Consider the following 16,262-nt stretch of genomic DNA (forward strand, 5'->3'; position numbering starts at 1 on the left):
GCGGCGCCGCTGAGGGGCCCGAGCGGGACCGGGATCGGAACCGGGATCGGGATCAGGAGTTGGGAACGGGAGCCGGGATCGGGAACCGGGATCGGGACCGGCAGCGGCCGCGGGGAGCGCCCCCGCGCGCAGCTCCAGGTAGCGCGGCCGGAGGGGCGGGAGCGGCCTGAGGGGGTCAGGGCCTGAGGGGGGGCGCGGCCTGGGCGGGAAGCGCGGCCTGAGGGGCCCGGCCCCGAATCCCGGCGTTCGGAGGGGGCAGCGTCGCCTCTTCCCTCGGAAATTCCCGGGGTCCGGGGGGTCACGGTCACCCCCCCATTGCTGGGATCCTGGAGGGTCACGGTCACTCCCTACGACGGAAAAATCCCGGGATTTGAGGGGTCACGGTCAGCCCTTCACATCCCAAAAACCGCCATCTGGAGGGGCCATGGTCGCGTCTTCCCACACAAAAAATCCCGGCATTTGTGGGGATCAGGATCATCCCCCCCATCCTGGAATTCTGGGGGGTCGCGGTCAGTCCTTCCCCATCCCAAATCCTGGGATTGGGACGGGTCACGGGCATCCCCTCCCGCCTGGAATTTCGGGGAGTTTGGGGTCGGTGTGAGGAGTTTGGGGTGGGGAGTTTGAGATGGGGAGTTTGGGGTGGGAATGGGGAGTTTGAGATGGGGAATTTGGGATAGGAATGGGGAATTTGGGATGGGGAATTTGGGATAGGAATCGTGAGTTTGGGATGGGGAGTTTGGGGTGGGAATGGGGAGTTTGGGATGAGAATTTGGGATAGGAATGGGGAGATTGGGGTGGAGAATTTGGGATAGGAATCGTGAGTTTGGGATGGGGAGTTTGGGATGGAGAATTTGGGATGGGAACGGGGAGATTGGGATGGGGAGTTTGGGATGAGGATGGGGAATTTGGGGTTGGAAGCTCGGGATGGGGATGGGGATGGGGGCCTTGGGATCCCGGATATTTGGGAAAAGCCCAAAATCCCACGGAATCCCCGCCCAGACCCCTGCAGACCTTGTGGGAATCCCGGGAAAACGGGGCATCCCGATAAAACGGGGCATCCCGAGCCGTCCCGGCCCCTTTGGGATTTTCGGGATGCCGGGCTCGGGGCCGCGCTGCGGGGCCGGCAGATGGCCGGGAATTAATCCCCTCCAAATCCCGGGAATTTAATCCCGCACGGATCCCTCGGGACGGGGGCGGGAGCGGGGCGGGGAATTTGGGACCGGGAATTTGGGATGGGGATGGGGAGTTTGGGGTCGGGATGGGGAGTTTGGGGTCAGTGTGGGATCCGGGATCTGCCGCAGGTGGAATTTCGGGCCGATCCCTCCCTGTTTGTGGCTGTCGCTGCCTCCTTTCCCCAGCCGGGAAGGATTTCCCAAATCGCGCTGCTGATCCCGAACAGCTCCCTCAAGATTGCCCAGGCCATTCCCAAAAGGAATCTGGGATCGGGATTGGGGAAATGCGGGTTCCACCCCAGACATTCCCAGGGATTTGGGCGTGAATGGGGAAGGACAAAGGGAGCAGTTGCCCCCCTGGAAAACAATTCCCAGCTTTTCCAAAGGAGCCGTTCCCTGCCTGGGGAGGGTTTTCCCGGGATGAAAGGGCAGGAAAAAGGGGATTTGGGCAGGAAAAAGCTTCTCCCGGGGCACATTCCAGAGGGAAACGAATGGAATCCCACCTGCTGGGGCTTTCCTGGATCCAGAGGGAATCTGGGGCTGGAGTTGGGGTTGGATCCCTGATTTCCCACCTCAGATCCAGAGGGAATCTGGGAAGGGGGAATTTTGGGGTAAAGGGGGAAGTTTTGGGATGGGAAGGGGATTTTTGGGATGAAAGGGGGAATTTTTGGGATAAAGGGGATTTTTGGGAGAAAAGGGGGTTTTTGGAATGAAAGGGAGAGTTTTTGGGGATGGGAAGGGCATTTTTGGGATGAAAGGGGGACTTATTGGGACAAAAGGGGGATCTTTTGGAACAGAGAGAAGGTGTTTGGGGTGGAAGGGGAACGGGAATGGAAAAGGCTGCAGGACACCGGGATTCCCTGGGGTTTGTGGGGATGGAAACCCGGGAACTCCCAAACCGCCCCCGCCCTGAACCCCTTTCCCTGCAATTGCCAGCCATGGGGGACATGAAGACGCCGGATTTCGACGACCTGCTGGCCGCCTTCGACATCCCGGACATCGACGCCAACGAGGCGATCCAGTCGCACCAGGAGGAGCCCGAGGCGCCCGGGAAGGCGCTGCCGGGGGAGCCGGGCCCCGGCGCCGCCGCGGCCGAGCCCGCGCTGCCGCACGCCGACATCTCGGCCGTCAGCGTCATCGTCAAGAACACCGTGTGCCCCGAGCAGGCCGAGCCCAAGGACGGGCACGGGCACGGGCACGGGCACGGGCTGGCGCCGCGGCTGCTGCAGAACGGCTTCGGCTCCGAGGGCGCCCGGCCCGCCGAGCCCGCCCCCAACGGCGACTGCTGGGCCAAGGAGAAGGGCGCCAAGGGCCTGGAGCTCTTCTCGCCCTTCAGCCCCGAGCCCGGCCACGACGGCGCCGACCTCATCGACCGCAAGGCCAAGGACAAGGCGCCGGCCGCGGGCCCCGCTGCCGGCTGCAAGGAGCCGCTGGGGGACGGCCCCGAGGGGCTGGAGCCGCCCTTCCCGGCGCCCTTCCGGGCTGCGGACGGAGCCCACCCTGTGCCCTGCATCAAGAAGGAGGAGTCGGAGCCGGAGGAGGCTCCGGGCCGGGGCTGCAGCCCCAAGGGGCTGGCGCTGGATCACCTCAAGTCCGTCACCGTGCGGTACCCAGCCGGGGGCTCGCCCGCGGCGCCGTGGCCGGCAGCGGAGCCCGCGGCGCTGGACGGCGGCACCGGCGCCGGGGCTGAGCTCAAGCACTCGCCCGGGAGCCCCCGGGAGCCCTTCTCATCGCCAGGAGTGCCCGTGCCGCCCTCCCCCAAGCAGCTCTCCTTGAAGGAGGAGCGGGAGGTGCTGGGCAAGGCCGTGGGGAGCCCCCCGAGCGCCTCCAGCGCTGAGGAGGAGGAGGAGGAGGAGGAGGAAAGCACCAACTCGCCGTCATCCAGCTCCTCGCGGCCGCTCAAGGTGCGCATCAAAACCATCAAAACCTCCTGCGGCAGCATCACCAGGACGGTCACCAGGGTGTCCTCGGACTCGGAGCCGCCCTGCAGCAAAGTGCCCAGCGAGCAGAGCTCCCAGGAGCCCCTGGAGGGTCCCGCTGCCGTCCCCGCGGAGGCGGCCAGGGAGAAATCGGAGCTCTCCAGCCCCCTGAAGAGCGCGGAGGGGCCCAAAATCGTCAGCGTGCAGCTGGGCAACGGCACCAAGCTGAAGGGCACCGTGCTGCCCGTGGCCACCATCCAGAGCGCCAGCAGCGCCATGCTCATCGCCGCCAGCGTGGCGCAGCAGAAATCCGTGGTGCTGCCCGCCAAGGCCGGCAAATCCGTGGCCAAGAACATCCTGAGCCTGGTGCCGCAGCCCCTGCCCAAGGGCGACGCCCGCGCCAACGGCGGCGCCAAGGCCGGCGGCGGCGCCAAGGCCAACGTGGCCGGCACCGTCATCTCGCGCAGCCAGTCCAGCCTGGTGGAGGCCTTCAACAAGATCCTCAACAGCAAGAACCTGCTGCCCACCTACAAGCCCAACCTGAGCCCGCCGGCCGAGGCCAGCCTGGCGCTGCCGCCCGCGGGCTTCCGCTGCCTCGAGTGCGGCGACGCCTTCGCGCTGGAGAAGAGCCTGGCGCGGCACTACGACCGGCGCAGCATGCGCATCGAGGTCACCTGCAACCACTGCACCAAGCGCCTGGTGTTCTTCAACAAGTGCAGCCTGCTGCTGCACGCGCGCGAGCACAAGGACAAGGGGCTGGTGATGCAGTGCTCGCACCTGGTGATGCGCCCCATCGCCCTGGAGCAGATGATCGGGCAGCCCGACGTGACGGCGCTGGCGCCGCTGGCGCTGCCCGCCGCCAGGGCGGCGCAGGAGGGCGGCGCGGGGCCGGAGCTGCTGCCCGTGCTGCCCCTGGGCTCCGAGCCCGGCAGCTACAGCTGCTTCCGCTGCCTCGAGTGCAAGGAGCAGTGCAAGGACAAGGCCGGGCTGGCCGCGCACTTCCAGCAGGCCGGGACGGGCAGCGGCAGCAGCAGCAGCAGCAGCAGCACGGTGAGAGCAGGGCTGGGAGGGGGCTCAGAGTGCTGGGAGGGGGCTCAGAGTGCTGAGAGGCACTGGGGTTCCAAGGGTGATCCCAGGTGGAATTCCCGGGGTTCTGTGGGTGATCCCGGGTGGAATTCCCAGGTTCCATAGGCTGTCCCGTTTTTGCAGGTGTGCTCGGCGTGCCCCGTGATCCCGGGTGGAATTCCCAGGTTCCATAGGTTATCCCGTTTTTGCAGGTGTGCTCGGCGTGCCCCATGATCCCGGGTGGAATTCCCAGGTTCCATAGGCTGTCCCGTTTTTGCAGGTGTGCTCGGCGTGCCCCATGATCCTGGCCAACCGCTGCAGCTTCAGCGCGCACCAGCGCATGCACCGCAGCCGCCCGCCCCACGTGTGCCCCGAGTGCGGCGGCAACTTCCTGCTGGCCAACTTCGAGTCGCACCTCAAGGAGTCCTGCCTGCACTTCTCCCGCAGGGTGGGGTACAGGTACGGGGCCAGGGAATCCTTGTCTGGGGTCCTGGTTCCACTTGGAGTTTTCCCTGAGCTAGTTTGGATCCTGATCCTTGATAGGATTTTCCCAGAACTGTTCTGGATCCCGGTTTTCACTGGGAATTTTCCCAGGACGTGTTTGGGATCGTGGTTCCAGTTAGGATTCCCAGAGCCTCTGTGGATCAGTTTCCACTGGGAATTTTCTCAGAACTGGTTTGGGATCCCAGTTTCCACTGGAAATTCCCAGAACCGCTCTGGATCCTGGTGTCCATTGGGAATCTCTAGAACCCAGTTTCCACTGGGAATTCTCCCAGAACCGGTTTGGGATCCCGGTTCCACTTGGAGTTTTCCCTGAGCTAGTTTGGATCCTGATCCTTGATAGGATTTTCCCAGAACTGTTCTGGATCCCGGTTTTCACTGGGAATTCTCCCAGAACCGGTTTGGGATCCCGGTTCCAGTCGCAATTCCCAGAACCGCTCTGGATCCCGGTTGCAGTTGGGAATTCTCCCAGAACCTCTTTGGATCTCATTTTCCCCCGGGTGTTCTCCAGGTGTCCCAGCTGCTCCGTGGTGTTCGGGGGCGTCAATTCCATCAAGTCCCACATCCAGAGCTCGCACTGCGAGGTTTTCCACAAGTGCCCCATCTGCCCCATGGCCTTCAAGTCGGCGCCCAGCGCCCACGCCCACGTGTACACGCAGCACCCCGGCTTCAGCAACCAGCAGTCCAAGTGAGTGCTCGCAGAACGCCCAAAATCCCCCAAAATTTCCCTGGAACTCCCTGGGATTCCACAGATCCGCCCAGGGTCCCGGGGAGCGGCTCGGGTTCGTCCTGGAAGGGTTGGGGTGGGAGGTTTGGGAATGGGAGGTTGGGGTGGGAGGTTTGGGAATGTTTCGCTGTGGGAACGGAGCTGGCTGGGAGATTTGGGAACGTGGCCCTTGGGAATGGTCCCAGAGGGCTTTTCCTGCCTGAGCCATTCCAGGGTTTCAGGGTTGGGAGAACTGGGAATGTTCCATGATGGGCAGAAACTCCTCTGTGGGTGGGATGAGCTCAACTCTCACCTTCCTTTTTCCGTCCCTTTTTCCCTACTTTTTCCCTCTTCTTCCCTCCTTTTCCCCCTCCCTTTTCTGTCTGTTTTTTCCCTCCTTTTTCTCTGTTTTCCTTCTCCTTTCCCATTTCCTTTTTCCTTCCCATTTCCTCCTTTATCCTTCCATTTTTTCTCTCCCATTCCTTCCTTTTCCTTTCCCTTTTTCCTTCTCATTTCCCGTCCTTTTCCTTCCCTCATTTCTTTCTTTCCCCTCCTTTTTCCTTCCATTTTTTCTCTCTTGTTCCCTCATTTTTCATTCCCTTTTTCCTTCTCATTTCCCTTCCTTTTTGCTTCCCTTATTTCTCTGCTTCCCCTCCTTTTTCCTTCCATTTTTTCTCTCACATTCCTTCCTTTTCCTTTTCCCTCCCCTCATTTCTCTCTTTCCCCTCTTCTTCCCTTCTCTATTTTCTCTCTCATTCCCTCCTTTTCCCTTTTTCCTTCTCATTTCCCCTCCTTTTCCCCTCCCTCTCCGCTCCCCCCGGCGTGTCCCCCGCCCCGTTTTTCCCCGTTTTTCCCCCATTTTCCCCCCGTTTTGCCCCAGGATGATTTACAAGTGTGCCATGTGTGACACGGTGTTCACGCACAAGCCGCTGCTGTCGTCGCACTTTGATCAGCACCTGCTGCCCCAGCGCGTCAGCGTCTTCCGCTGCCCGCAGTGCCCGCTGCTCTTCGCGCAGAAGCGCACCATGCTCGAGCACCTCAAGGTCGGGCCCCAGTCCCACACAGAAATGGGGAGATTCCGGCCAAAAATGGGGAAATTCCGGGCTGAAATGGGGAAATTCCGGCCAGAAACGATGGGATTTTCCCCCGGTTTGGGAGAAGTCAGAGTGGGGAATGCTTGGGGGCCCAGAAACACACCGTGCTCGAGCACCTCAAGGTCAGGCCTCAGTCCCGGCCGAAAATGGCGAAATTTCGGCCAAAAATGGCAAAATCCTGGCCAAAAATGGCAAAATCTCGGCCAAAAATGGCGAAATTTCAGCCAGAAACGATGGAAATTTCCCCCAGATTGGGGAGAATGGGAGCGGGGAGTGGGACCCAGCCATGGTCTGGATCCTGGAGCATCTCAGGGTCAGGCTCCGTCCCAGACAGAATCCCAGCTGGGAATGGCAAAATTCCAGATGGAAACGGGGAAATCCCGGCCAGAGATGATGGGAATTTCCCCCAAACTGGGGAAAATGAGACTGGGTAGGGGGACCCAGCCGCGCTCTGGGCACATCGAGGTCAGGCCCCAAATTCCGGGTGGGAATGGTGGGATTCCGGCCAGAAATGGGGAAATCCCGGCCAGAAACTATGTGAATTTCCCCCAGACTGGGGAAATGGGAGCGGGGAGGGTGACCCGGCCGCGCTCTGGGCCCAGGAGCGCCCAGAGCTCCCTGAATCCCCCATCTCTCTCTCTCTCTCCCCTTGCAGAACACGCACCAGGCGCAGCCGGAGGAGCCCTCGCGGCGCTCGGGGCCGCCGCCGGCGCCCAAGGCGGAGCTGCCGGAGCCGCCGCGGCGCTCGGGCTCCTCCTCGAGCTCCTCGGAGGAGGAGGAGGAGGAGGAGGAGGAGGCGCCGAGCTCGCCCGAGCTGCGGCGGGCGCGGCGCGGGCGCTTCCCGCGGGGCCGGGCCGGCGCCAAGGCCAAGGGCAGCGGCTGGAGCTGCGGCCTCTGCCACGCGTGGTTCCCCGAGCGCGACGAGTACGTGGCGCACATGAAGAGGGAGCACGGCAAGGTGGGAATGCCGGGGGGCTTTGGGGCGTTCTGGGCGGGATTGGAGGGAAATGGAGCGGGAATCCCGGCCACCGGATCCTCCTGGATCCCTCGTGGATCCCTCACGGATCCCCCTGGATCCTGGGAATGGGAGGGTTTGGGAATGAGGATTGTTTTTGGGGTAATTCCTGATTGGATGAAGGGTCCCAGGCGGGATTTGAGGGAAAATTGAATTCCTCTGGCTTGAGGGGGAATCCTGGATGCTCCTGGATCCCCCTGGATCCTCCCGCTTCCCCCTGGGTCCACCTGGATGCTCCTGGAGCCTCCTGGATCCTGGCAATGGAAGGATTTGGGAATGGGAATGAGATGTTTGGGATAATTCCTGACTGGATGAACAATCCCAGGAGGGAAAATTGAATTCCCACCTCCAGCTGGAGTGGGAATCCCAGCTTTTGGATCCCTCCTGGATTTTCCCCTGGTTTTTCTTAGATCCCTCCTGGGTTTTTCCTGGGTTTTCCCCGGGATCCTGAGCGGGGTTTTCCTGGTTTGTCCTGGGTTTTCCCTAGGATCGTGAGCGGGATTTTTCCCAGTTTTCCGCGGGATCCTGAGCGGGATTTTTCCCAGTTTTGTCCCGGTTTCCCCGTGATCCTGATGGTTTTCCCCCCGCAGTCGGTGAAGAAGTTCCCGTGCCACCTGTGCGAGCGCTCCTTCTGCTCGGCGCCGAGCCTGCGGCGCCACGTCCGCGTCAACCACGAGGGCATCAAACGCGTCTACCCCTGCCGGTACTGCCGCGCTCGCTGGGCTGGTGCCCGGGGTTCTGGGGTTCCTGGGTCATTCCTGGGATCCCTGGGGTTCCTGGGGTTCTGTGAGAGCGGGAGTGCTGGGGCTGGGGTGGCCGACTGGGAAAGGGAACTGGGAGGGAGCAGGGAAGATTGAGGGAGCTTGGGCTTGGGCAGGGAAAAGGGGAACTCCCAAGGAATTGGGGTTTAATTCCCAGGGAAAATCAGGGTTTAGTTCCCAGGAAAATCAGGGATTAATTCCCAGGGAATAAGGGTTTAATTCCCAAGGAATCTGTGTTAACTCCCAGGAAAATGAGTGCTTAACTCCCAAGGAATCAGGGAGTAATTCTCAGGGAAATCGAGTTTAATTCCCAGGAAAATCAGGGTTTAGTTCTCAGGGAATCAGTGTTTAATTCCCAAGGAATAAGGGTTTAATTCCCAAGGATTCAGGGTTTGATTCCCAGAGGAATCAGGGTTTAATTCCCGAGGATTCAGGGTTTGATTCCCAGAGGAATCAGGGTTTAATTCCCAGAGGAATCAGGGTTTAATTCCCAGGAAAATCAGGGTTTAGTTCCCAGGGAATCAGTGTTTAATTCCCAAGGAATCAGGGTTTAATTCCCAGGGATTCAGGGTTTGATTCCCAGGGATTCAGTGTTTAATTCCCAAGGAATCAGGGTTTAATTCCCGAGGATTCAGGGTTTGATTCCCAGAGGAATCAGGGTTTAATTCCCAAGGATTCAGGGTTTAATTCCCAGAGGAATCAGGGTTTAATTCCCAGGAAAATCAGGGTTTAGTTCCCAGGGAATCAGTGTTTTATTCCCAAGGAATCAGTGTTTAATTCCCAAGGATTCAGGGTTTAGTTCCCAGGGAATCAGTGTTTTATTCCCAAGGAGTCAGGGTTTAATTCCCAAGGATTCAGGGTTTAATTCCCGAGGAATCAGGGTTTAATTCCCGAGGAATCAGTGTTTAATTCCCAAGGATTCAGGGTTTGATTCCCAAGGAGTCAGGGTTTAATTCCCGAGGATTCAGGGTTCAGTTCCCCCCAGCCGTGCCCAGGATGGGAATGCAGATTCCGGGAGCGAGGAGGGTTTGGGGCTGCGGGCTCCGTGTGGATCCCGGGCACACGGGGCCGCTCCGTCCGTCCGTCCCCAGGTACTGCACGGAGGGGAAGCGAACCTTCAGCAGCCGCCTGATCCTGGAGAAGCACATCCAGGTGCGGCACGGCCTGCAGGTGACCGACCCCGCCCGCAGCCAGCAGGTGGTGACGGCCCGCGGCCCGCCCGGCCCCAGCCAGGTGCGGTTCCTGGGAATTCTGGGCGGTTCCTGGGAATTCCTGGGGATTTCCTGGGAATTCTGGGGATTTCCTGGGAATTTGGGGGCTTTGGGGCAGGGCTGGGGAGAGGTTTGTCCTGCAGTTCCTGCCGTGCTGGACCTGGCAGGCATCGGCAAGCAAAGAATCCTGGAACCCACAAATGCCAGACCTGAACTTTGTCCAGGTGGGGAGGTTTTGGATCTGGGGCTGCCCACGGAATTATCTGGAATTCCTGGGAATTTCCTGGGAACTTCAGCGTTTGTGGCAGGATCGGAGCCTCCTCATCCCAGAATCCCTTCTGGGAGCTGCCCCAGTTCCCAAGGGATTTCCCAAGGGGTTTCTCCCAAGGGGAAGAAGGGATTTCCCAAGGGGAAGAAGGGATTTCCCAAGGGGAAGAAGGGATTTCCCAAGGGGAAGAAGGAGTTTCCCCAGGGGTTTCTCCCGAGGGATTTCCCCAGGGGTTCCTCCTCCTTAGGATCCCTGCCCAGCCCTGCCCGTTCATCCCCGATGTTCCCCCTCTTCCCCAGGGGTTTCTCCCGGCCGTGCATTATCCCCAGCCCTCGCTGGGATCCCTGCCCATCCCTGCCCGTTCATCCCCGATGTTTCCCCCTTCCCTGCCCGTTCATCCCCGATGTTTCCCCCTTCCCTGCCCGTTCATCCCCGATGTTTCCCTGCTCTCTCCCCCTGCCCGTTCATCCCCGATGTTTCCCTGCTCTCTCCCCCTGCCCGTTCATCCCCGATGTTTCCCTGCTCTCTCCCCCTGCCCGTTCATCCCCGATGTTTCCCCCCATCCCTGCCCGTTCATCCCCGGTGTTTCCCCCATCTCTGCCCGTTCATCCCCGGTGTTTTCCCCCCTCTCTCCTCCTGCCCTTCCCTGCCCGTTCATCCCCGATGTTTCCCCCCTTCCCTGCCCGTTCATCCCCGATGTTTCCCCCCTCTCTCCCCCTGCCCGTTCATCCCCGATGTTTCCCCCCATCCCTGCCCGTTCATCCCCGATGTTTCCCCCCTCTCTCCCCCTGCCCGTTCATCCCCGATGTTTCCCCCCATCCCTGCCCGTTCATCCCCGGTGTTTCCTTGCTCTCTCCCCCTGCCCGTTCATCCCCGATGTTTCCCCCCTTCCCTGCCCGTTCATCCCCGATGTTTCCCCGCTCTCTGCAGGCCCCGGGCCGCCGGCGCAAGCTCTCCTCGGAGGAGTCGTGCAGCGAGGAGCCCGACAGCACCACCCCGCCCGCCAAGAGCCCGCGGGCGCCGCTGCGCTGCCGCAAGTGCGGGCTGAGCGCCGGGAGCCGCGCGGAGCTGCAGGCGCACCTGGCGCAGCACCGCCCGCAGGGCGCGCCCCAGTGCCGCGAGTGCGGCCTCTGCTTCACCTCGGCCAGCGCGCTCGGCCGGCACCGCTTCATCTCGCACAAGAAGCGCCGCGGGGCCGAGCCCGAGGAGCCCGCGGGGGCGGCGGGGAGCGGGAGCGGGAACGGGAACGGGAACGGGAGCGGGAGCGGGGCCGCCCCCGGCGGGAACGGCGGCGGCAGCAGCGCCGAGGGGAAGCTGGAGTGCAAAGTGTGCGGGCGGGGCTTCGAGAGCCAGCTCAACCTCAAAACGCACTTCAGGACCCACGGGATGGCCTTCATCCGGGCCCGGCAGGGCAACGAGGAGAACTGAGAGTCCTGGGATTGTCCTGGGACTGTCCTGGGACTGTCCTGGGACTGTCCTGGGACTGTCCTGGGATTCATCCGGGCCCAGCAGGGCAACGAGGAAAAGCGAGAGCTCCTGGGAATCCTGGAATTCCCGGCATTGTCCTGGGATTGGCTTCATCCGAGCCTGGCAGGGGGCTGAGGAGACCTGAGCCTTCCTGGGAATCCTGAGATTCTGTGGGATCGGCTCTGAGCCCGGGAACCTCAGCATTCCCGGAATTCCGGGATCAGCCCGAGGAGAGCTCAGCGTTCCCAGGAATTTCAGCATTCCCGGAATTCCGGGATCAGCCTGCGGAGAGCTCAGCGTTCCCGGGAATTTCAGCATTCCCGGAATTCCAGGCTGGGCTCCAAGGCCGGAATTGGCGCCGTGTACATAAATCCCCCCCGAGCCCTTCCCGGTGCCCGAGGAGGGAAAGTTGGGAACCCCCCGGGAATGTTGGATTTTGGGGGATTTGGGGTTTCCGGGACCCCTCCGGGCCCTTCCCAGGAATTCCCGGATCCGGACGGGGCGGGGGAAGCTTTTCCAGCAAAATCCGCCTTTTCTGTTATTATTTTTGGGGGTTTTTTTTTGTTTTCCTGGATTTTTTTCCCGTTTGGGAACGTTCCTGGTGTGTTTTGTTGGGAAGGGGGCGATTCCAGAGCCCTGGAATTCCGGAGGTGCCCGGGAAGGACACTTGGACACAGCTGGACATTGCCGAGGGAGCAGGAGGAGGAAAAAAGCTGGAAAAACGAGAGAAAATAAGGAAAGAGGAGATTTTTCCTTTGGCAAAGGAATAAAAAACCCCAGGATTGGGAATGGATCCCAAATCCCAGCCAGGACCCTTTCCCAAAAGGAAAAATGGGAAAATGCTCCCGAGTTCCAGGCTGAGGGTGAGGTTTGGGCCTTTTCCAGCGTTTTTCCATCTCCTTCCCTCGGGATCCGGGACCTTTCCCACCCCAATCCCCCCAAAATCCCCTGGAAAAGCCGCTCCCCCTCGGCACCGCCGTTCCCTGAGGATTCCCTGAGGATTCCCTGAGGATTCCCTGAGGATTCCCTCCCCTCTCCCTGTAAAGCTGTACCATACACTAAAATCCCCGAATCCCAACAACTGCTGTGCTCCCTCTGGGATTTGGTTTGGTTTCCCAAGGTTTTTTCCCCATTTTTTTTGTGTTTTTCGGGATGGCAGAAGCTGCTTTGGGGTTGATTTTTTTTTTTCCTTTTATTTTGGATTTTTATTCCCGGTTTTTCTGACTTTTTCCAAGCAGGAATGAGGGGAGTTCCCCCTCCCCTTTTCCCTGCGGGTGGATGGATGGAAAAAGGGTGGGAAAAAACTGGGAAAAATCAGGTGGAATCGGCCATTCCCAAAAATCCCCCAGGCCGGGTGTAAATATAGAGAAGAAATTAAAGTTTCTATGAGATTTAGAATGAAAAAAATTCCCAAAAAAAAAAAAAAAAAAAAAAAAAACCCAACTATGGAAAAATGGCTTTGGACCCACGGTTTTCAGCATTTCAGTGCCTTGAGCTGGACTGGGGGGTGGAGGGAGGGAGGGGCTGGAATTTCGGGGTTGGAGCTCTGGAATTTTGGGGATGTTCCCACCTGGAATTTCGGGAATGTTTCCCCTGGAATTTCGGGAATGTTCTCCCCTGGACTTCTGGGGTTGGACTGCGGGAATTTCAGGGGTGTTCCCCCCTGGAATTTCTGTGTTGGAGCCCTTAATTTCAGGGATGCTCTCCCCTGGAATTTCGGGAATGTTCCCCCCGGTATTCCGGGGCTGCTCCCCGGGGGTTTCGGGGATTTTTCGGGAATGTGCTGACGGAAAGCCGCGGGCTCGGGAGGCTCTCAGGAATTCTTTATTCTGTAGGAATCGATTCCATTAAACTCCAGTGGTTTCACCCTCGGTGCCCGGCCTGGCTCCCCCGGAATTCCCGGGAGAACCCCGGGAGCGGGAATGGGGACGGGGAGGGGCTCGGGGCTCCGCTGCATCCCCGAATTTTGGTCCTGCCCCCCAAAAAAGGGGCTTGGGAAGGGTTGGGGGGCCCCCTGTCCCCTCCCCGTGTCCGTCTGTCCCCTCCCTGTCCCCAGAGCCCCCTCACCCTTTCCCGGGGCTTGAAAAAACCAAATTTTGGGGTTTTGTAATGCTAAAAAAAAAAAAAAAAAAAAAAAAAGGGACATTGAGGGGACATGGTTGGTGGGGACACAGGGGACACGGAGGGGACACGGAGGGGACACTGGGGGGGACACAAAGGGGGGACACAAAGGGGGGACATTGGGGACATGGGGGGGAAAGGACACGAGGGGACACGGGGACATGGGGGGGACATTGGGGGGACATTGGGGACGCTCCAAGTGTCCCCATCAGGCCAGGCCTGGGGGAGGGGGAGGGAAATTGCAGGAAATTTCCCTTCCCTGGGAAGCTCCGGATCCTCCCTGATTCGGGATTCGGGATTCGGGATTTGGGGTCGGGTCCGGGCCCCCGAAGCCCCCCCCCCCCCATCGTGTGTCCGACATTCCAGCCCCGGAAAGGGGGGAGGGGGGTCCCAGCCCCCCCGGGTGTCCCGGAGGAGGGAAGGACCCCGCGGGGCCGGGAATTTGGGAATTTCAGCATTTTGGGATTCCCAGCCTCCAGGAGACCCCTCCCCGTTCCCTCCCCGCACATTCCACGGGACTGGGGGCGAATTCCAGGGAATCCCAAGCAGAGCAAAGGGGGAGCTGCCCCCCTCCCCATCCCTGCCCCGATCCCGCCGTTCCTCCCGGTTTTTCCATGGAATTCTGTCCCATCTCTCAGCAGAGTCCGGGCCCGGGAGCAGCCCCAGCTCCGAGGCCGCTTTTCCCCAGGGAGCAGAACCGGGAAGTTCGGAATTCTCCCGTTCCTTCCTGGGGGGGAGGGAAATTATTTCTTTTTGTTTTTCCGGGAATTTTTTTTTTCCGGGGAATATTTTTTTGTTGTGTTTTTTTTTTGTTGTTTTGCTGTTCCTCCGGCCCGGGCGGGCCCGCGGGGATTCACATGATGCCGTTGGTGAGGTACTGGAAGCCGTCGTAGAGCTTGGTGGTGATGGATCTCATGGAGCCGTCCACCATCTGCTCCACCAGCAGCTGCAGCTGCTCCTCCGTCAGGTTCATGTGGAAACGCTCCTTGAGGTGCCGGATGGTGGAGGAGCCGTGGAAGCAGGGCAGCTGCGAGCCTGGAAACGGGGAAAAAACGGGGGGAAATGGGAAAAACGGCAAAAAAATGGGAAAAACCGCAGCTGCGAGCCTGGAAACGGGGAAAAAACAGGGGGAAATGGGAAAAACGGCAGCTGAGAGAATGGGGAATGGGGAAAAAGGGGGGGAAATGGGAAAAACACCTTGGGATTCCCACCTTGCTGCATGATCTCCACGATCTGCACCACCTTGTCCATGTGCTTGCGGGCGGCGATCAGCCCCTGCAGCATCAGCATCTTGTAGTAGTTGAACATGTCCCCGTCCAGGCCGCCCATCACCTGCGGGACACGGAACGGGGCTGGGAATGGCCTGGGAATGGCCTGGAACCCCCACGAATGGCCTGGGAACACCTGGAATGGCCAGGAATGGCCTGGAATGGCCTGGGAACCCCTGGATCCCCCCTGAATTCCTGGAACCCCCGTATTCCCCCGTATCCCACTCACGTCCACGAACTCGGTGGTCAGTTTGAAGGGACAGGGGGTTCCCTGGGAATTCCTGGATCCCCCCGGATCCCCCCGGATCCCCCGTATCCCACTCACGTCCACGAACTCGGTGGTCAGTTTGAAGGCCGAGGTCTCGAAGCCGAGGTTCCGGGGGGAGCTGCTCAGGATGAACCCAAAGTCGATGTGGATGATGTGGCCCTCGGCGTCCAGCAGGATGTTCCCGTTGTGCCTGCAGGGGTTCCAGCGAATTCAGAGAAATCCCGTGAAATTAAAAAAAACTTCCAATAAAAGCCACACTAAATTGTGGTAAAAATCCCTAAAATGCCATGGAATGCCCTTGGCGTCCAGCAGGATGTTCCCGTTGTGCCTGGGGAGAATTCCAGGGAATTCAGAGAAATCCCAGTGAAATTAAAAGAAAAAAAAAAAACCAATAAAAGTCACATCAAATCGTGTTAAAATCCCTAAAAGGCCACTAAATGCCCTCAGCGTCCAGCAGGATGTTCCTGTTGTGCCTGCGGGGAATTCTGGAATTAATTAATGATGTTAATTACCTGTCCTTGACCTGCAGCAGGTAGCAGACCAGGCTGTACCCATCAGACCCAATCATTAATTAATTAATGATGTTAATTACCTGTCCTTGACCTGCAGCAGGTAGCAGACCAGGCTGTACCCATCATGCCCATTAATCAATCATTAATTAATGATGTTAATTACCTGTCCTTGACCTGCAGCAGGTACCACACCAGGCTGTACCCATCATACCCATTAATCAATCGTTAATTACCGATGTTAATTACCTGTCCTTGACCTGCAGCAGGTACCACACCAGGCTGTACCCATCAGACCCCAATCATTAATTAATTACCGATGTTAATTACCTGTCCTTGACCTGCAGCAGGTAGCAGACCAGGCTGTACCCATCATGCCCATTAATCAATCATTAATTAATGATGTTAATTACCTGTCCTTGACCTGCAGCAGGTAGCACACCGGGCTGTACCCACCATGCCCATTAATCAATCAATCATTAATTACGGATGTTAATTACCTGTCCTTGACCTGCAGCAGGTAGCAGACCAGGCTGTACCCACCAGACCCCAATCATTAATTAATTACCGATGTTAATTACCTGTCCTTGACCTGCAGCAGGTACCACACCAGGCTGTACCCATCAGACCCCAATCATTAATTAATTACGGATGTTAATTACCTGTCCTTGACCTGCAGCAGGTAGCAGACCAGGCTGTACCCCGCACAGCTCCTGACGAAGTTCCTCTGGGCGCACAGGAAGCTCTCGCTGTTGCTGGGGCCGTGCTCACCGGGCTGTACCCACCATGCCCATTAATCAATCATTAATTACCGATGTTAATTACCTGTCCTTGACCTGCAGCAGGTAGCAGACCAGGCTGTACCCCGCGCAGCTCCTCACGAAGTTCCTCTGGGCGCACAGGAAGCTCTCGCTGTT

At 59.2% G+C, this 16,262-nt stretch overlaps 2 protein-coding genes across 2 annotated transcripts in view; one reads left to right on the plus strand and one right to left on the minus strand.

Moving 5' to 3' along the window:
• On the plus strand, positions 1 to 11,140 carry ZNF687 (zinc finger protein 687). The gene is made up of 9 exons (XM_058042997.1): positions 1 to 138; positions 2,109 to 4,141; positions 4,437 to 4,615; positions 5,169 to 5,345; positions 6,244 to 6,406; positions 7,113 to 7,415; positions 8,063 to 8,175; positions 9,325 to 9,466; positions 10,643 to 11,140. The coding sequence occupies exons 2-9, from the start codon at positions 2,111 to 2,113 to the stop codon at positions 11,138 to 11,140; spliced, it is 3,606 nt and encodes a 1,201-aa protein (XP_057898980.1). The 5' UTR covers positions 1 to 138; positions 2,109 to 2,110.
• Positions 11,141 to 13,700: 2,560 nt separating this feature from the next.
• Positions 13,701 to 16,262, minus strand: part of PI4KB (phosphatidylinositol 4-kinase beta) — a 17,610-nt gene continuing 15,048 nt past the window's right edge. Inside the window, 4 exon segments of the mRNA XM_058043031.1 lie at positions 13,701 to 14,335; positions 14,512 to 14,632; positions 14,894 to 15,026; positions 16,008 to 16,090. Of these exon segments, the coding sequence (XP_057899014.1) occupies positions 14,154 to 14,335; positions 14,512 to 14,632; positions 14,894 to 15,026; positions 16,008 to 16,090 (519 nt within the window). The 3' untranslated portion in view covers positions 13,701 to 14,153.

This window comes from Melospiza georgiana, chromosome 33 (genome assembly GCF_028018845.1).
Source record: "Melospiza georgiana isolate bMelGeo1 chromosome 33, bMelGeo1.pri, whole genome shotgun sequence".
NCBI classification, from domain to species: Eukaryota; Metazoa; Chordata; class Aves; order Passeriformes; family Passerellidae; genus Melospiza; species Melospiza georgiana.